Source organism: Schistocerca piceifrons, chromosome X (genome assembly GCF_021461385.2).
Source record: "Schistocerca piceifrons isolate TAMUIC-IGC-003096 chromosome X, iqSchPice1.1, whole genome shotgun sequence".
In the NCBI taxonomy this organism is placed as follows: domain Eukaryota; kingdom Metazoa; phylum Arthropoda; class Insecta; order Orthoptera; family Acrididae; genus Schistocerca; species Schistocerca piceifrons.
Window position 1 is genome coordinate 447,310,670 of NC_060149.1, and position 19,311 is coordinate 447,329,980.

At 40.6% G+C, this 19,311-nt stretch overlaps 1 protein-coding gene across 1 annotated transcript in view; it reads left to right on the forward strand.

The window, feature by feature from the left end:
• Window positions 1-2,005: 2,005 nt before the first annotated feature.
• The window catches only part of LOC124721889 (tolloid-like protein 1), a 577,505-nt gene continuing 560,199 nt past the window's right edge, over window positions 2,006-19,311 (forward strand). The window contains exon 1 of the mRNA XM_047247042.1: window positions 2,006-2,137. Coding sequence (XP_047102998.1) covers window positions 2,023-2,137 — 115 coding nt within the window. The 5' untranslated portion in view covers window positions 2,006-2,022. The remainder of the gene's footprint in view (window positions 2,138-19,311) is intronic.

Here is a 19,311-nt window from a genome sequence, read left to right on the forward strand (position 1 = left end):
CTTCACCCTTTTAACTCCGCCTTACCCTTGTAACAAACACCATTTTCTCCTGACTGAATTCGTCCTTCTGAAGTGTAGAAAACGAAACTCTGTCATCTGCAAGAAAGTCTTTTCCGCTCCTGTCGACAAAAGCTGTTGAGGTGATTTAGGGGGTGTTGGAATCAAAGGAAGCTTCTGTTAAACTAAAACAAAATAACACTTCCACGATTTTAATAAGCTGAATCTTTGAATATTAGTTTTACTCTTTTACTGCTAGACTGACGGGTCTGTGTCTCAGACCGAACACGTAATGTAATGGAAATCGTTAAAAAACAAAAATGTAAAGTTGAATATTCCTGTAATGCGTCGATGCTAGCTAAGAATAACGGCACTATTGCCGTTGTGGTTAAAAAAGAGCTTTACAAGTAAAGCCCTGTTCACTTTGTCCAGGCCCATATTGACTGTCAGCAACTGATGCTTGTGCTTCAAACCTATGTCGCCGTACCAGAACCGGCGCCTAAATGGTTCAAATGGCTCTGAGCACTATGGGACTTAGCATCTGTGGTCATCAGTCCCCTAGAACTTAGAACTGCTTAAACCTAACTAACCTAAGGACATCACACACATCCATGCCCGAGGCAGGAGGACTCGAACCTGCGACCGTAGCAGTCCCGCGGTTCCGGACTGCGCGCCTAGAACCACTAGACCACCGCGGCCGGCAACCGGCGCCTAACGACAGGTCTTGACACCAACACCGCTTTATCACATTCGTGTTCGTGGAGTTACCGCGATCGTTACTTACAAAAAGTGTTCCAATTCAGTCTCTCGATCGCTTTCTTTTGTTTTAATATGTACGGTTTCGGGCCAGCTTTCCATTTTCACATCTGTTACAAAAATTAGAAAATAATTGAAATTGGTTCAAAATACAAATGGTATACAGTTTAAGTTTGTAAAGCTTCAAGATTATTAAGAAATTCCCCAAATTTGCGTAAAATACCATGTTTCATTTGTTATATTTAGAAACATCTTATGTATTACATCACTCGACAGAGGGCATTTTCGAGCGCTAAAAACTTTGCACCAGTTAGGATATTTATTCAAAATATTTTTTAAAAAATTAGATAATTGCTTTTAAAAGATTTTAGTGTTATTAGGTTTCACATCATTGTTTCATGCTGTTCTGAGGAGCGTTTCTTATGAATTACATGAGTCCAATCCATAAAAATACAGGGTGCTTTTCAGTGTTTTAGGTGTTGCACTAATCAGGTGTTTTAAAAATTTAGTTATAAAGCCGCAGCAAGCTGATGTATAGCTAGTTATGACAGTGAACTTTCAGTTCCATATCCGACAGGTTACTCTGTAACTGTAACCAAAAGTATTGGCACAAATTTGTACCATAACTAATTTCTTTAGAATACTTAACCTTTTCAAACATAAATTATAAATCATTGGTATTTTGAACCAGTTGTGATTACAAAATAATTTTTGAAATAGATCTGAAGATGGGCAGTTGGCCCGAAACCGGTCATATTGAAGTACAGGGAACGATCTTGAGATTGAATCTGGATATTTTTTTTATCAACACTACCAACACGCAAATCCTGCAGCACACAGTGTAAACATTATTCCCATAAAGTTGGGTACCCATACAGTAAATAGTTTTCTGTCTACACTGGCTCACGTAGCGAAAGTTTAATTATGACCGCCCTGAATGTGTAGAATGGTTTGAGACCTTTTCCACGCTGTGGTTTTCGACTGAGTCGGGCCGTGTCCTTCCCGCACCCGAGACAAACACGTGGTTTGGCTTACGGGGTGCTTTTTTATGTGGAAGTGTCGTCGAAGAAATGAGAACTTTTTACACGATAGCTTCCCATCCCTTCCGGCGCGGCGCGAGGGGACGCGTTTTGGGGAGGCGCAAGTGCGCGGGGCGCGCAACAGGTGGTGGCAGGCTGCGCGCATGCGCGGAGCGCCAGACGAGCGGGTGGCGCGCCGCACAGGGCCAGAGGGCCAGTGCGTCTGCAGCCGCGTCGCTGGACGCGCACCATGCCTCTGCTGCTCCTCGTCCTCGCGGCGCTGCCGGCGTGCACCGGCGCCACCACCAGCGCCGGGCTGCCGCACCGCGTCTCCAATGACTTCGACATGGACCCGTGTAAAGGCGGTGAGTAGCTGCACACCACGTCTATTTAATTATTTGATATTCTACCCAGCGGGCCGCTACCAAAATATTCTTTCCATCAACAATTTGCTACTGTCCGAGAGTGAAGAGACAAGCAGGTACCTCTCACTCTGTTATAAAAGGTCTTCCTCAGAAAAGCTACCCATGTTTGGAAATACTCACTGTATCATTAATACTTTTCACGCCTTTCTATGACTTCTGCTTTCTGCTTTCAAGATTAACTGCCATCGCTTTTTGATACACCTTCTATAAGTAGTACATCGTGTGCGCAATGCAAATAGTCACAAAAACGATGTCAGAAATTCATTTAAACACAAACTTTACTTGGTGGAAGAGGTTTTTTTCGAATAGAAGTCATCATTGGTGATTTAAATTACGAATAAAGGTTGTAGGCAAGTAAATAAAAAAAATCTAATGTGTGGTGACAGGTAATGGTCCGCGAAATTATTTAAAATTGGTTCTGGCGTACCCTGAAGTGAACTAAGGAAGCACCAAAGTGTTTGAGGAAGACCAGATGATGAGCCACACACATACAGGATACGCTTACATGCTAATAGAAGTGAAAATATGAAGTATAACAGTGACGTACATCATTTTCCGCTGTGACTGCATGACTGTGACAAAAAAATGTCGAGGAGAGAGATTCGCAGACGGAGTGCGGCATAGTAACGTAAAACTCTCTATTATCTAGTAGTGCGTCCCAAACACGGAACATTGCGGTAGCGCATCAGATCCAAATCTGTTTGAATCATGGAAAGAACATGCTCATGGTTGAAGGTGAAATCAGAAAGACAATTGCATCATTTCCTCCATGCACCATTTTAACAATAAAATGTTGAGAAAGTTACAGAAACAAGTCAAACTTCATGAGCAGAGCGAAGAGCGAGTTATGTTGCTATAGCCGATTTCGGGCTCAAGCCCATCTTCAACTGTCAAAAAATATAGGTTCCAACGTTTTGTCGATGACATTACACTATCAAGTTGGGCAATGCTTGGCATGGAAACCGAGCGCATCTCTCCGAAGCAACTGCCGCGGTGGTTTTAGAAAACCACAGAATCTTGATTGCAGTATGAAAATTTGCGCGGCATATCTTACGAATACAAGTTGACTATCCTAAACGCTGTTCTGATGCGATAATGTGTTACCTTACGATACTTGCGTCCGTCAGACTTTAAAATATGAAAAAAATGGGTTCCGAATCTGTATTCCGCCTAGCTATAAACGAAAGCAAGCGTAGCTTCATGCTTTGTAACTGATGACTGCCTTAAGATGCGTGAGGGTCCTATCACAATCAGCTTTAGAGTAGATAGGCCACATGTGAACCGAGAAGCATTCCCTTCTCTGGATCACCAGCGCACTTAAGTGTGGACGCAAATATTGAGAGATTTTGAGTGGACGTCTTTCAGGAAACCATACTTTCATCTCAGAAGAGGCCTATAAATGGCGCTGCTTGAAAATTAAGTGTCTGCCTCAGGGCTAACACAGCCATGACCGATACAGGGAATGTAGTTTGCATTTATCGTGCTATGATACGCTTAATACAGAGATTGTAGTCCATTAAAATGGGTATTTTCAGTTAAAGGATGTGATTCGTCTCAATATTATGCTAGCACATTACCTGGAGCACCACCAATTTTCAACAAAACACTAAGAAATGACTGTGCAGTACTTAACTGCTAAATAACAATACCATATTTTGCTGTTCAGATTCTATGCGTGTATAATATGCTTTTTAAGTGCAAGTGAATCAAAGTTAAATCTGTGCCTAGTTATCAAGAATAAATTTCGTACTCTAATATATAATCTGAACGGCTTTCTTTAAATCTCCAAATAAAATACTTGACTAATTCTTCTAAGAAGCTGTAGCTTATTAACGTTTCAGGAGTTAGGATAGTACAACAATACAGAACCTGCGTAGATAAAGCTAGTGGACATTGCCAGCGATATTACGTTATAAGTGTGTGGATGGAATGTCATTAATTTCTGTGTCTTGGCTACTTTGTTTATTTGATACTGGGAGACTAACAGTTAATATGCTACCCGACAAAGTACGAACTACTGCTTTGTATCCAGTCAGACTTTACACAAAAGGGCAGCAGTGGACATTACTGGATCTCACCTAGAGATTTTTCCGGCGCAAATCAGGTAGTATATATTCTCTACAATATCATGGAGTATCTGCTGGTAATGGCAAGTTTTGCACAGACATCGTATGTAGGATCATCTAAGCACTGACTATGCACATTTTAGGAATTCTGTTAGAAATAGTGACGCGTGATTGACAACAGTTCACAACAGCCGGCCAACAGTCGTTTTCCCAATACCAATCGTTGTAGAATTTTCTTCCCACAGATTGCTGTCACACATTTTTTGTACTGGAACACATGGACGTGAAGAGGTCCAGATTTCCGTCATATTTGTTATTAACTATAGACTACATCTTACAGTCAGACTGGAGTCTAAACGCGAGGCGTATTTCAGGATATCGCTCGCAGCAGCAGAATCAGAAGAAGACCAGAGACTACGCCGAAATATTGTAGAGAAGAGGAGACTGCTAATCCGGCTGTATACCTGGATATTAGTCTTTTGCAAGTACCCGTGACAAAACCACGCAATGTGTGTCTCGGACAATACTCTGTGGAAACTTTGGCGTAACTGCGTTTCTTTCTCACAACACTGACATTTATTTCTATGTAGGTGGTGTGGGATGCAACTGAGTTTTTAAGTTTGAAAACCATGTTCCACGAATGATGGCGATACTCCGCGTTTGGCAAGCACGAGCTAGTGACCGCACGCTGGCTTACCTGCACATGACAACGCCTCCGGTGACAATCGGAACGCTAGTTTCCGCATTTTGAGTAGAAATTGAACTTTTTTCGTTAAATATCGTGTTATCTAAAATGTTAGTAGCCATCCAGGTGATTACTGAAGTTTGATTTCACGAAAATATATTTCTGGAATTTCAGAACTCGCTGTTTTTGCTGATTTTCTAGAAATTGTTGTCTTTTTCTTCCTCTTCACCGTGAGAAGATACTTAATACAACTCGCATACTTTTCTCTAAGATGGTTCTACAAGATGGGAGGCATGAAAGATAGCAGTAAGCACAGAGTTGAAATAGGTCTATTGTGTCGAGAATTGCCTTATGAGGTATGGGTTATCACGGAAGATATCCAACGTCATTCAGATATCTGCAAACACACTGCAGCCTTTTCAGAAGGTATTGAAAGTGCATAAACTGTACTACATTCGCAAATTTAGTCATCCTTCTGTGATACTTGAAATGTACACTTTTCAGGTTTTATAAAACTTTAGCTTCTGTTTAATTTTCCTCACACTTACTGTCCTAACTTCTGTGTGAACATAAACCTACATATCTGAAGACGTCTCGCGTGTCAGATAAATAATTGCCTAGCCTGACGTATCGAGACGATTGTTGTTGCGATATGATTGACGTAGGAGTAATGTGTGCTGTAACAAGAACTATAATTTTTGACTCACGCGAAAATTCACGACAGTTTTAATTATTACGCCCATGTAGACTGAAATGCATCCGCAATACAAATTGACTTCGCGTTCTCGTAAAATCATTGAAAAGTGCTGTTTTTTATATGATCAAACGTAATTACTATCATTTTTAACGCTTAAAATGAGTGGGACTAACGCATCCCGAAATCTAATTGGAAAACCAGAGCATATGCTAGTTGTCAAAGGAATTTTATTTTATCAAGAAGAATAAGAAAAAATTGCACACATTCTAACTGTAAGACCTTATGTCTGTTTCCTCACTTGAGGATTCAATGGAAACATCAGTGTTCGTTATGTTCTTTAGATGTTCAATACGAACAATACGTACGAAGCGGACTCGCTCAGGTGAATTCGTATAGCTGATTCACTCATCATAAGTTATTAAAGTTAGTTATCAGAGTAAGGATATACGCACTTTAGACACGCTAATACCTAAAATAAATTTCTGGATTAAACACTCATATTCTGCACGGATGCAACACGCTAGCTGAAGTCTGTAAAAAAAATGGCGTTTTACTAACCTGCACTTTTTTGTCCTTTTACTGGGAAGATACCAAATAGTAATAACAAGGAAAGGTGCAAGCGTTTTTCGATAAAAGGTGGTGAAGCGACCTAATTTAATAGAATATAAGATGAGGTTAGGACCATATTTAAATCGCATTCATATTTTTTTCCACGGATGACATCAAAATACGGCATGAAGCAATACTTATATAAAAGATGCTAATTCAAATAACATCTACAACAGTTCATCCAAACTTTCTTCTCCCTAAGCCTATTTGGCCGTTTCGTTTTATTTCTGAGTGCAGTTTTTCAGGCATTATGCCATAAACACAACCTTTGCTTTCCGCACAGTCTTCCCAGCTGAAGGCTTAGCGATAACCTCATCAACGGTCATGCCACCTGATTCTTGTCGTTGTTGCATAAGAACATTAAACAGCCGCCGCTCTTTAGGGGAAAAAAAAAACAAATTGTCTCGGGTAATAAATTAAAGATTTTGTAGAAAATATCATGTAGAAGATAACAGTTCTTTGACAGCTCGTGACCTTTTTGTGATCATTTTCAGACCGCTTCGGGAACTGAACTACCCACCATTAATGAGGGCTAACGATCATATTTTTGCATAGCCCAGCTTGTTTGGTGCATAGAAATTATTCAAGAGAACGAATAATTGAGAATAATATAGCGCCCAGATAATTCCAGATAATTTCGTAATTATATGATTGTCAGTCAACATACAAAATTTGCTACGGTAATAAAAATACTCAATCCAGGCCTCTGAAACGTCTTTATAAGCCAACTGACGATATTTTGCAAGGATTAATCCTGTTTACCCGTGCAGAAAACTAATATGCATGCGTCAGATAACCTGGAAGGGCATCAATCCTTTCACTCCTACGCTACCGGAAAAACGATAGTCAAATTTCACCAGCAAAACTAAGTAGGTGGCTTCTTGTTAACACATTGTTAACATTTACTACCCGTTGGCTCAACATTAAACGCATGCGGAGCAGAAGAAACTTCTATCTGTCTCCTAATCGACGAAAAATATCTGTGTCGCATTGCACCTACTGCCAAAAAACCCGGTGGACCATAAGTAGGTGAATACCAACTTTTACTACAAGTGAATGATGTTGCACTTCTAAATTTACAGAAGCAAAATGCTTAATTAAATGCTATGCTTAGCTATCCAAAGTTGTACCATTGAAAAAATGTGCAGCTGTTTTTGGTACTGAATCTGGCAATAGTCGCCTCGAATCCTGCTGGAAGAACAAATTGTGATTACCGTCATTTGCTTTGTAGGAAGAATACAGTACACTAACCGCCTGGGTTAATCCCAAAGCAACGCTGTGTCGCTTGGCGCGAGGTTGTCTGAAAATGTCGAAGACGATCCATCTATCTGATGGGTACTATAAGTCCGAACACTCCTTAGTGCTATTTGAGAAAAGTAGGCAGCGTCACAGCCTATTTCTCTTCCTCATTTATAACAGCATTAGTAGAAAGCTACAGAGCATAGGCGATCATGAAAGCAAACAAGACTATTAATTTTTCTGTAATTTCGTGAAATAGTTCTTGTGTAATTTAAATAAAGTATTACCAGTGAAACAAATACGTGCCTTATGGACGTTGACAGTTGAAAAACGATTGTTGTGTAAATTACAAAGAGCAGTAAGTCAACTGTAGAGCTACGTGAGGTTCCTTGTTTTTGTATTAGCCACTCTGAAATTAATTTTAGCCTATGGCGCTGTCATTTGAAGAAAATTTCTAGTTTCTTTTTATTCTTATTTGACTAGTTAGAAGATAACCACTATTCGTAACATAATACTTGAGGTTCCCTAGTAATGTTATAATTTTTCTCCTTTCTTTTCCCTAGCGTTTATCACCAATAGTACAGGGTCCGCTTTTTCAGGGTTTGGCAAATTTTATTTTTATTGTTTAACTGCGTGCCTGGATGCCCTTCCTGACACCGAAGCTTAATTCTCCAAAAATGGTTCAAATGGCTCTGAGCACTATGGGACTCAACATCTGTGGTCATAAGTCCCCTAGAACTTAGAACTACTTAAACCTAACGACATCACACACATCCATGCCCGAGGCAGGATTCGAACCTGCGGCCGTAGCGGTCACGCGGTTCCAGATTGAAGCGCCTTTAACCGCTCGGCCACACCGGCCGGCCTTAATTCTCCGCAGAGGGCTAGTTGAGCTGATGAAAAGTCTACGGACTGTATTCTTATGAGACACAAAATTTGACTCTTTAGGAATATCTGTCTTGACTTCTTATTTTCGCGACCCTGAGAGATTTGAGTACCTCAAGTGCGCCAGTTTTATTCGCACAGGGTAATCGGGTTTCATGAATTAAATGACAAGCAAGTTCTAAGTAACTACTACAATTCGTAATTATCTCAATGAGATGGTCGTAATCGTGGCTAAGCAGATATCGCTCAAGCCCCTTATTGCTGTTCATACAATAAAACTCATTCACACTTTTACTAAAGAATCTGTCGATAATATACGAAGGGTATTAGCGGTACAAAATAAAAGAATATGATACAATGTTTCAACATAAATGTGTGATTATTCCCACTTGAAGAAACTTACGTTAATATATGCGTCTTAACAGATCGTGGCTTGGAGTGGGAATGGTAGAGAGGGAAGACGCAATAGAATTATATCAGACAAAAGACGGATATTGATTTACAAAGATATCTTTGCCACTGAACCTATTCGTATAGACTTTGAACATTATGATTTCATGTTTTGCATGCAAGAGTCTTTTCTTCATTACAAATAATACTCTTCATAGCCAGATTATTATAACTGCTCTTACGAAAAAAAGTTATTTTACTTAAACAGAAAGAAAAGAAAATTTACTGGTACGTCATTATAACAGTCGTCAAGGTAACTTATGGGATGGAGCTTGTGTTCTGTCTGTGAATCGAGTTAAACTATGTCCTTCGTGTTACTGTGTTAAGTGTTTGTGTATTGCATTTTCTGAAGCGAAATTTTGGCACCAGTCCAGCATTAGCCTAAACGAACGGGAGAAACCGCGTAAAAATCCCGCTCAGGCTGGCTGGTGTACCAGACGCTGCACGGATTCGATCTGGAGCTGGTTAACCTCTCTCTCTCTCTCTCTCTCTCTCTCTCTCTCTCTCTCTATCTATCTCTCTTTCTCTCCCTCTCCTTCGCTCTCGCAAGTTTGCACCTGCGCGTTACCCAATTTGAGCAGGTCATTAATGTTATAATTTTTACAGGAGACAAAACCATATCAATAATACGCTAACAGCATCGTGTGATTGCTCACAATAGTACTAGGAATCAGCTATAAGACCTAAACATGACAGCTATGCGCTGATCTGCGTGAACAGTCTTTGTAGAGGCTACCCGCTTCAGTGACTAGCTAGTGGGGTAGTAGATAATAGTTCATTCTTCCGGTTCGTATTCGTCAGGTTAATTGTCATTAAAAAGGTGTCCAATTTGTTTAAGGTTTTTCTAAAGCTGCACCAGCACCACATAAGTTACTGAGAAGACAATGAAGTGATACCGTTTCCAGTAATATAACGTTTCGAGTGCAGAAATGGCTATTTTCTGATATGCTGTGTACAGAAATAGTTTGAACTTGCAGAAGCAGGAAGACTAAGACTCGTGATTATTGATCCCTTATCCTCTTTGGCCATCACACAGTAGTAGTTACAGATAGGCTTTCATGGACATCACATTTTAGCTGAAAATAAATACTGAAAATATAACATCCTGTTAGTTAGCAAGTGACGAATGAACTATGCTATTATCTTACAAAGCAAAGTAGAGTAGTGTCACAGAGAAATTACCTGAGGGGCTGGGTAAGAGGAGAATGATGTAAAACTATCACGCCGTATGATTCCAAAGCATCTGAAATGTCAGTGTGCTGGCTACCCGAGTGCTGTCAACGACAGTAAAATATTCTGGGCCATGGGCAGCGTCATTCTTTTCTTCTACTTCTTTCATAAACTACACTTTTCTATTCCTCTGTAGAAGAGAAACATGATGCGTCTTAAAACCTCCAGAAAATTTTACTTGAACTTAAAGTATACTTGTGTCATACAATGTTTAAGACGTCACGGACGGAACACGCTGATAATCAAGAAGCCTTTATAAATATTGATTAAAACGAGAACCAATCTGATCAATGAAACGAGAGAAATAACCGTACTTTAGGCACTATTTCTGGAATTAAGAGTATGACCTTACGTAGCTAACTGTAGAAAAAATGGAAGATAAGGAATGAACTGAACACAAAAAACTTCCGTGAAGACAAAATCTGAGGCACTGGTAGGAGTTAATGGACATTACCCGACTGATACATCAAATGCAAAATAAGAAGAAATATTCTACGGTGATCACATATTTTCTACGAGAAAATAGTGTCTGAAGCCATGTAACAGAAGCCCTACCAACTAATAAAACCAGAATACTAGACTAGGAATAAATTGTAGTAATTATGTTTTCAAGTATTCTCATTCACTTCAGAGCGTTAATTGACATTGACGGCGCTGCCAGACGCATGTGAGCCACTAAACTACGGAGAGAGTGTTTTAAAAAGGGTAACTGATTGAGAAATCTAAATTACTTACTTTCCTTTGAGACAGGAATATTCAAACTGTTATTGTACAATATGTTTTGCACGTTAACACATCGGTATTCCACCCTGCAATGAATGTCTAAATTTTTGCCTTTGGCAGGTGTTTTCCCAGATGCAATATTTGACTGTATCTACAGAAAGTTAGCTTCCGTATATATGAGGACAAGTAAACAATACGTCGAAGATCATACTGTACATGCACTGAAGAATCACTTGAACCAGTGAACATATCCGTATCACTTGGTTTTCGCAGTCTCATGACTACATAATAAGCAGATTGACCGAGCAGGTGATGAGGCTAACCACTGAAATTTTTATTTGATAACTCTCAAAGCCTTTTAAATAAAACAAATGTTATTAAGATCATACATCTTTATTCTTCAAGTTTACGTATTTGCAACCCTTTGCCACTAGGGTGCTCCTAAATGTACCGTGTAAGATGGCGGTGGATAACGAAACTATGTCGATGTGTGAGAAACAGCGTACTGTAACCGGGTTTCAAATTCGAAGAGTTCGTTCAGAGATGGAGCACCCTCTTCTCCAGCATAACAATGCCAGACCGCACACGAGCACTGCGACATCTGCAACCATCTGACGCCTTGGTTTCACTTTACGGTCCCGACTTGGTCCCATCCGATTTTTATCTGTTTCCACAACTTAAAGAACACCTTGGAGGACTTCACTTTGATAGTGATGAAGCGGTGCATGCAGAGGTGATGTTGTGGCTCCGTCAACATAGTCAAACTTTCTACAGTGACGGTATCAAAAAAGGGTATATTGTTGGGAGAAATGTGTTCATCTCCAGGTAGAGTATGTTAAGAAATAAAAATATACACATAAAGAATAAAGATGTAGAATGTGAATGACGTTTCTTTTATTTAAAAAGCCTTAAGAATTTTCACATTGAAAATTCGGAGGAATTACTTTCCAGCACACCCTCGTAATTCCATACGAATGTGCTGGTAGATGTTGCTACGAGGCGACAGCAGCTTTCCTTACCTATACTCGCCCACCCGAACTAATGCTCAGTCTACAATAATATATACGATAATCGACTGATGGATTCTAAACTTTCATCTGTCCTTTCTCCGTAAATTATATTTTCGGTTCCAAATCTGTATGCTTTACACGCTGTTTGGAAAACACACCATTTGTTCAAGAGAATAACGGAGATAAAATTTCATATATGTACTGGAAGTAGTGATACCGTATTTGCTGTTTTTTGGTACTGGTTGTCACATTCATCACTTTCAATGGTTTTAGCACTCAAGCTTTCATTTTTCAAAATCTTCGGGTCATACAATCTCTATGAGACTTCAGTTTTTCACATCTACTAGCACCGAGAGCAATGTGTGTCATCCACGTTGATGTAGTCGTCAGACCAAAAACTGGTTTGATGCAGCACTCCATGCTAGTCTGTCTTGTGTAAGTTTTTTCATATCATCATGTCTGTTTGAACATGCTACTGTATTCATACCTTGTTCACTCTCTGCATTATTTACCCTCGATACGTGCTTCCGTTATGAAATTCTCACGGTTCTGACTGTGTGTCTTTTTCAGTTTACTATTTGTGCTTCAAATACACTGCTGGTTATTAAAATTGCAACAACATGAAGACAGCTGCTACAGACGTCAAACTGGCTTGACATATATTACATGATTGGGTATGCAAATTATAAACTTGTCAGTGTAATCGCAGAAACTGGGTCGGAGTTACAGAATCTACATTCTGTGTACAAGAAGAGATTGTGCCGCAGGTTCCTCATTCAGAAATCAAATTCGAATGATGGTTGTTAGTGAGAAGTTAGTGTCATGCGTCGTGTGAGAAGAAACGTTTACCAACACGTTCCCGAGTTCTTCCGGAAGGAGCGAGGAGATGAGCCTCGGGGAGGACCAGGAAACTTTTCCTGAGACCATAACACCCATCTTCCAATCTCCATAGCTTGGGTGGCACAGCAGCACAGCCCCTGTGAACCTTGAATTGTATCTCAGCGTGCCGGGGGTTAACTATCTAGACAAATGAGAAATCTTGCTTGGTTCTAATTACAAGCACGGTTGCGTAGTACACTGTAGTGCAATGTAATGAAGTGCAGTGTAGTGTTGTATATTAGTGTAGTTAAGAATTATTAACTAAACTAAACTTCGCCCGAACAGGCCATAAAGTCCCAACGGTACCGACCGGCCGCCGTGTCATCCTCACCCCACAATCATCACTTTATGCGGATATGGAGGGGCATGTGGCCAGCACAGCGCTCTCCCGGCTGTATGTCAGCTTACGAAACCGGAACCGCTACTTCGCAATCAAGTAGCTTCTCAGTTTGCCTCACAAGATCTGAGTGCACCGCGCTTGCCAACAGCGCTCGGCAGACTTTAACATCCGTGATCTGATGGGAACTGGTGTTATCACGGCGGCAAGGCCGTTGGCAGTTGAGCATTACAAATTACAAAATTTCTGATCCAGCAATGCACCAGAGTAAAGCAGACCAGTAGCATGTGCCTTTTGGATTCCAGATGAATATATATCTCCGCGTCAAATTACCAAATGGAGTATGCAGTCTTTTTATCTTCCTTGACTTTTTTCTTATTGCGTATATATTTTACGTAGATTTTTTTCCATCGTAAACACCATAATGCTTATTATACTAACACATGTGAAACTATTTTCAAATATTGTGTTCTATATTCACGCCAATTCATGTGCAACATTTGATCTTTTCTTGTATCTAGAAAATACATTAAAAGTAGCAAATAAATAACAAATAATAGCCGGCCATGGTGGCCGAGCGGTTCTAGGCGCTGCAGTCTGGAGCCGCGCGACCGCTACGGTCGCAGGTTCGAATCCTGCCTAGGGCATGGATGTGTGTGATGTCCTTAGGTTAGTTAGGTTTAAGTTGTTCTAAGTTCTAGGAGACTGATGACCTCAGAAGTTAAGTCCCATAGTGCTCAGAGCCATCTGAACCATTTTTTGACCACATAATAACGTTCTGGAATCATTGCTGCTCTTGATGGTCGCAACCCAACGAGAAATCGACAGGTACATGGGATAGCGATACATTGACACGTCCCCTTAGAAAAAATTATGAATTACTGTGCTGATAAACCTCTTACATTATTTGCTTTTCAAACAGCTGAGCAAAACTGAACGTACTCAAACATTCACTAAAGTGACACACAATACTTTTAGCGCAACGCAATCTGACTTTCAGTAATCGCTACAAAGAATGGCCCTGACTAACATTAACCTATACCTTTCACAAATCACTTATCTCACAAAAATCTTCGTTACTCGAACTACTGCAATACAGCGAGCGCCACTACTGCCAGCTAAATAAAAGATTCAAACTACTGAAGGCACTAACTACTGATAGGCATAGTTAGCAAATGAAAGATTTTGATAGAGAACAAACAATGTATTTACCTTAATAGTGTTGAAAAGTCATAATATACATAGCAGTTCATGACGTCCAGTCTTACAAATTTCAAAACTGCGCCATCTCTCTCCCCACATCCACCACTGCTGGCGGCTCACCTCCAACTGCGCAACGCTACGCGCTGTTAACAGCCAACTGTCCAACACTACAATAGCCAACAACAATGCAAACCAGCCACAGACTGCACACAGCACAGCCAGTGATTTTCATAAGAGCGCTATGTGGCGTTACCAATAAAAAAACCTATACAGTCTACTTACATAGCCCCCATGTTCCCCACAAAAAATTTTACAAATTGTTTTGGGCAGTGGCCAATACAGATTTGATAAAATTTTTCATAGAATTTATGTGTGGCTACTTAGAGAATGAACCAGCTGTAAGAATGCCATCGGTCATTCACGATTGCCACAGTGAAGGAGAATTTTATCATGCCTTCCTCTCAGTATATTGGTCTAAAGCTACACAAGACCGAGTAAAACATAGCACCATAATGATGAAACATTTCGAACAATCTGAATTTTCCAGGCTTGTGAAATATTTTGAAGACATGTTGCACAAGAATCAGTACCTGTCAAACCCATACAGCCCCTCAGAACTCATCCGCATTTGCTTAATCAAATTACCTGAACATTTACGACATATTATTTTGGCACGACGTTGCAAAGACGACATTGAAGCTTTTCAGGGACTCTTACAAGAATTAGAAATTGACACTGACAATCGCGGAACGCGAAAACAGGAACACAACAATTAAAGGTCACAGCTGTCGAAATTCCGCGATGAAATAAATAATAATTGGACACGACAAGGCTATTCTCACAACACAAATCGTGACCAAAACAGACACCACCCGTATGACAACCGTTGGCAGAGTAGTAATAATTACAGGGAAAGATCACCTCTCCGCGGTAGTGACTATCACAGAGACAATCAGAGAAACAGACAATATGGGAACCAAAATAATTATTATCAAGGGAGACAGAATAACATTAGACGCAACGGTCCAGCGCGCAGTTACGATTCAGGGAGAAATTCTCCACCACGTGACCGACAAGAAAGAAACTATGGAATCTACCGACATGACGACAGACGATATGATCGTAACGACAGAGCTGAATTGCATTGGAACTGGCGGGATTCAAACAGAGCAGGGCCCTCTCGACAAGGTGAATTTGTAGAAGTTAGGTCTCCAAATCCCAATAACGACGCGCGCCAACAAAGACACAATAGGCAATGACTCATACCGCTGGCAGCCACAAAACGTACTTATGAAACTGACGACGCAGCTGCCGTAGCTAGTAATTACGTAAAAATGGAAGACATTAGGGACACCTTATCCAGGAGCACGACGTAAAACATAACAACATTGCATATCCTGTGATTCACATTACAGTAAATGACGTAAAATTTACGGCAGTACTTGACTCTGGCAGTCCCATTTCAGTAATTAGTGAAACAGCCTTTAGCAAATGCAACAAATCGAACGATTCTCCCACACTTCCGTTACGTAAGATTAAATTACAAGGTGCAATCTTTGGAAAAAGTGTAGATGTACGCCAACAAACCAACTTAGAATTCTTTTGTCAAAGCCACAGCTTCTCTATGAACTTTCTTATTGTTCCATTATTGTCGACGGAAATTATATTGGGAGTAGACTTTTTGAATGAATACAAAGTAATCTTAAACTTTCAAGATACTGAAATGAGTTTAGAGAGAGAAGGTAGATCAACAGCTTTGAAATTTGAAGATTGGCTCTCAAACCATGACGAAGAAATTAATCAGCTTTACCTCCTGTTAGGCAACAGTTCGGAATTTTCGACGGAACTTGACACTAACACTCACTCTGCAAGTACTGACAGGGATGATATCGACGGCGCATTTGATACTAATGAGTTAATTCAGAATAAAATTCAAACAATTGAGAATTGTAATGACAGTGATAGGCAAGACCTTTTTGAGATTTTACAAGCACATTCCACAGTTTTTACTCACAAAACAGGAACAATCAAGGGATTTCAATACCAATTTCGTGTTCGTGAGCATACTAAATTTTGTGTTAGACCATACGTAATTCCAGCACAGTAATTCAAAAATTTTTCTAAGGGGACGTTTCAACATACGTATACAGATGGCGGCAGGTACATGGGATAGCGATACGCACATAGACAGATGGCGGCATTACTACGTATGCAAGGTATAAAAGGGCAATGCATTGGCGGAGCTGTCATTTCTACTCAAGTGATTCATGTCAAAAGGTTTCCGACGTGATTGTCGACGCACGACGGGAATTAACAGACTCTGAATGCAGAGTGGTAGTTGGCGAAAGATGTATGGGACATTCCATTTCGGAAATCGTTAGAGAATTTAATATTCAGGGATACACAGTGTCAAGAGTGTGCCGAGAAAACCAAATTTAAGGCATTGCCTCTCACCACAGATAACGCAGTGACCGATGGCGTTCGTTTTACGACCGAGAGCAGCGGCGTTTGTTTAGATCTCAGTGCTAGCAGACAAGCAACACTGCGTGAAATAACCGCGGAAATTAATGTGGGATGTACGACGAACGTATCCTTTAGGACACTGCGGTGAAATGTGGCGTTAATGGATCATGGCAGCAGACGACCCACACGTGTGTCTTTGCTAATAGCACGAAATCACCTGCAGCGTCCCTCCTGTGTTCGTGACCATATCTATTGGACCCTAAATGACGGTAAAACCGTGACCTGGTCAAATGAGTCCCGATTTCACTTGGCATGAGCTGATGGTAGTGTTGGAGTGTGGCACAGACCCCACGAAGCCATGGGCCCAGATTGTCAACAAGGCACATTGTAAGCTGGTGGTGGCTCCGTAATGGTGCGGGCCGTGTTTACGTGGAACGGACTCGGTCGTCTGGTCAAAATGAACCGATCGTTCACTAGAAATAGTTATGTTCGGCTACTTGGAGACCATTTGCAGCCATTCATGGTCTTTAGGTTCCCAAACAACGATAGGTCCTCTGATCTAACTGAACCGATCACTGACTGCTTGGAGACCATTTGCAGCCATTGTGGGCTTCTTGTTCCGAAGCAACGATTGAATTTTTATGGATGATAACGCACCATGTCAACGGGTCACAATTGTTCGCGAATGATTTGAAGAACATTCTGGGTAATTCGAGCGAATGATTTGCTCACTCAGATCGCCCGACATAAATCCCATCAGACATTTATGGGATGTAATTGAGAGGCCAGTTCGTACACAAAATACTTCGCCGGCAACACTTTTGCAATTATGGACATCTGTAGAGGCATCATGGCTCAGTACTTCTGGTGGGGGCTTCCAATGATTGATTGAGTCCGCGTCACGTCGAGTTACTGTACTACGCCGTGCAAGAGGAGGTCCGACACGATGTTAGGAGGTCACCGTAGTGTACTCTCCCTTCTATGCTGAATAAGCAGCTTTAGTTATTTGGTATCTTTTCTAGTGTTTCATTTTTAGTGGGCAACAATGTGTGTGACGCGGCAATAGAACACTAATCCGAAATTGTGATGCAACTGAAGAAAGTCATTACGTCGACATTACGTCTGACTTCAGTGTCGACTGGGTGTTGTGTGCTGTCCTTGGGTTAGTTAGGTTTAAGTAGTTCTAAGTTCTAGGGAACTGATGACCGTAGATGGTAAGTCCCATAGTGCTCAGAGCCACTTCAGTGTCAGATTCCACTTAGAAAGAGTTTTACCTTTCATCTTGCGGCAATTGTTCACCTTTCGAAGAGGAATAATTTACAACGGTGAACTCACAATCTTACTGGTTGTTCACTTCCTGTCGGTCACAGAATAAATATTTTCGTCCGATGATTTGCAAGTGATAAAGTCGTGTAGCAGGTAAAAGAAGAAACCGAAACCGAAATACAACGACCGTTTCGGAAATAACATTCGACTTTTCACCAACTCGGGTCACCTTTATCACTGTACCAGTGTCTGTGTAGTGTTTTGTCAATTAACATCGTCTCTATTTCGGGTGACATAGCCAATAATGAGACCACGTGAACCATCGTGAAGTTATGGTATCATTCGCCCGTTCTGTTCAAATAGTATTCATGCAATAACAAGTTTTTTGTATCTGACTTAGACAAATATATCAAAATAACCGACGCTGTACGCAACATATTTCTCACAAAATATATATTACTGTACGGCTTCCCATTAGTCAAATTTTTTATAGTGAGGACAAAAATGACTGATCTGTACATACAAATCCGTTCCCTTTTCAATTTCCTGTTATTACAGTGGCTCAAAAGTAAGCCCTGAGGAAGGTTTCGTCTTAGTAAATGTAGTTGTGAGATATAAAATGTAATCTAGATTACATTTTTCCTTAGGGAGAAGAAGTTGCAATTTGAGATGACGCTTTGTTCCTCGATTGTTCACGATACAGCAAAACTTTTCTAAAGGGGCGTTTCGTTGAAATAGTATGGAGACTTAGAGAGGACCAAACGCTAACAGGAAACACTTCGCCATTAGAAAAGTGGTTTCCGTAACGGGGTTGAAATTCTATGAATATTTCCATACTTATTCTCATTGGACTTTTTGAAACTTTATTTTAGACTGAAAGCTGTACCTGACGCTGTCTAGATCCTAGAGCTTTATAACTTTGAAGACAATACTCTTTAGACGGTTGCAAGCAAATGCACCTCGCGACCTGACCAAAGCTGATGCCAGTATCTCTCCTACTCGCGATAGGCAAGGATCTGTGTTAGAATCCCGATCCTACTGACTATTTTAACCGTAAAAAAGTTTCATTACTGGGTTTCAGCGAAGAACAACTGTTTCGATTATAAGAGTTTAGCAAAAATTTAAGACAGCAAATATCTACTTTCAAAATACCTACACCCGTTGAAAAACATATTTATTTACGTTGCGGCGTTTTTGGATCTTTCAGATAAATTTACGATCTCGTTCGTGAGCTCCTTCCATTCAGTTATCTAGCGGCTCCACGTCTTTAATTAGGTCTGTAACCGCCATCGGTGTCCACAAAGCGAACGTGTTCCCTTGGGCTCTCCTACCATCACAAGTTTGGATCCCATATGTCCGGGCACGCTTGGTG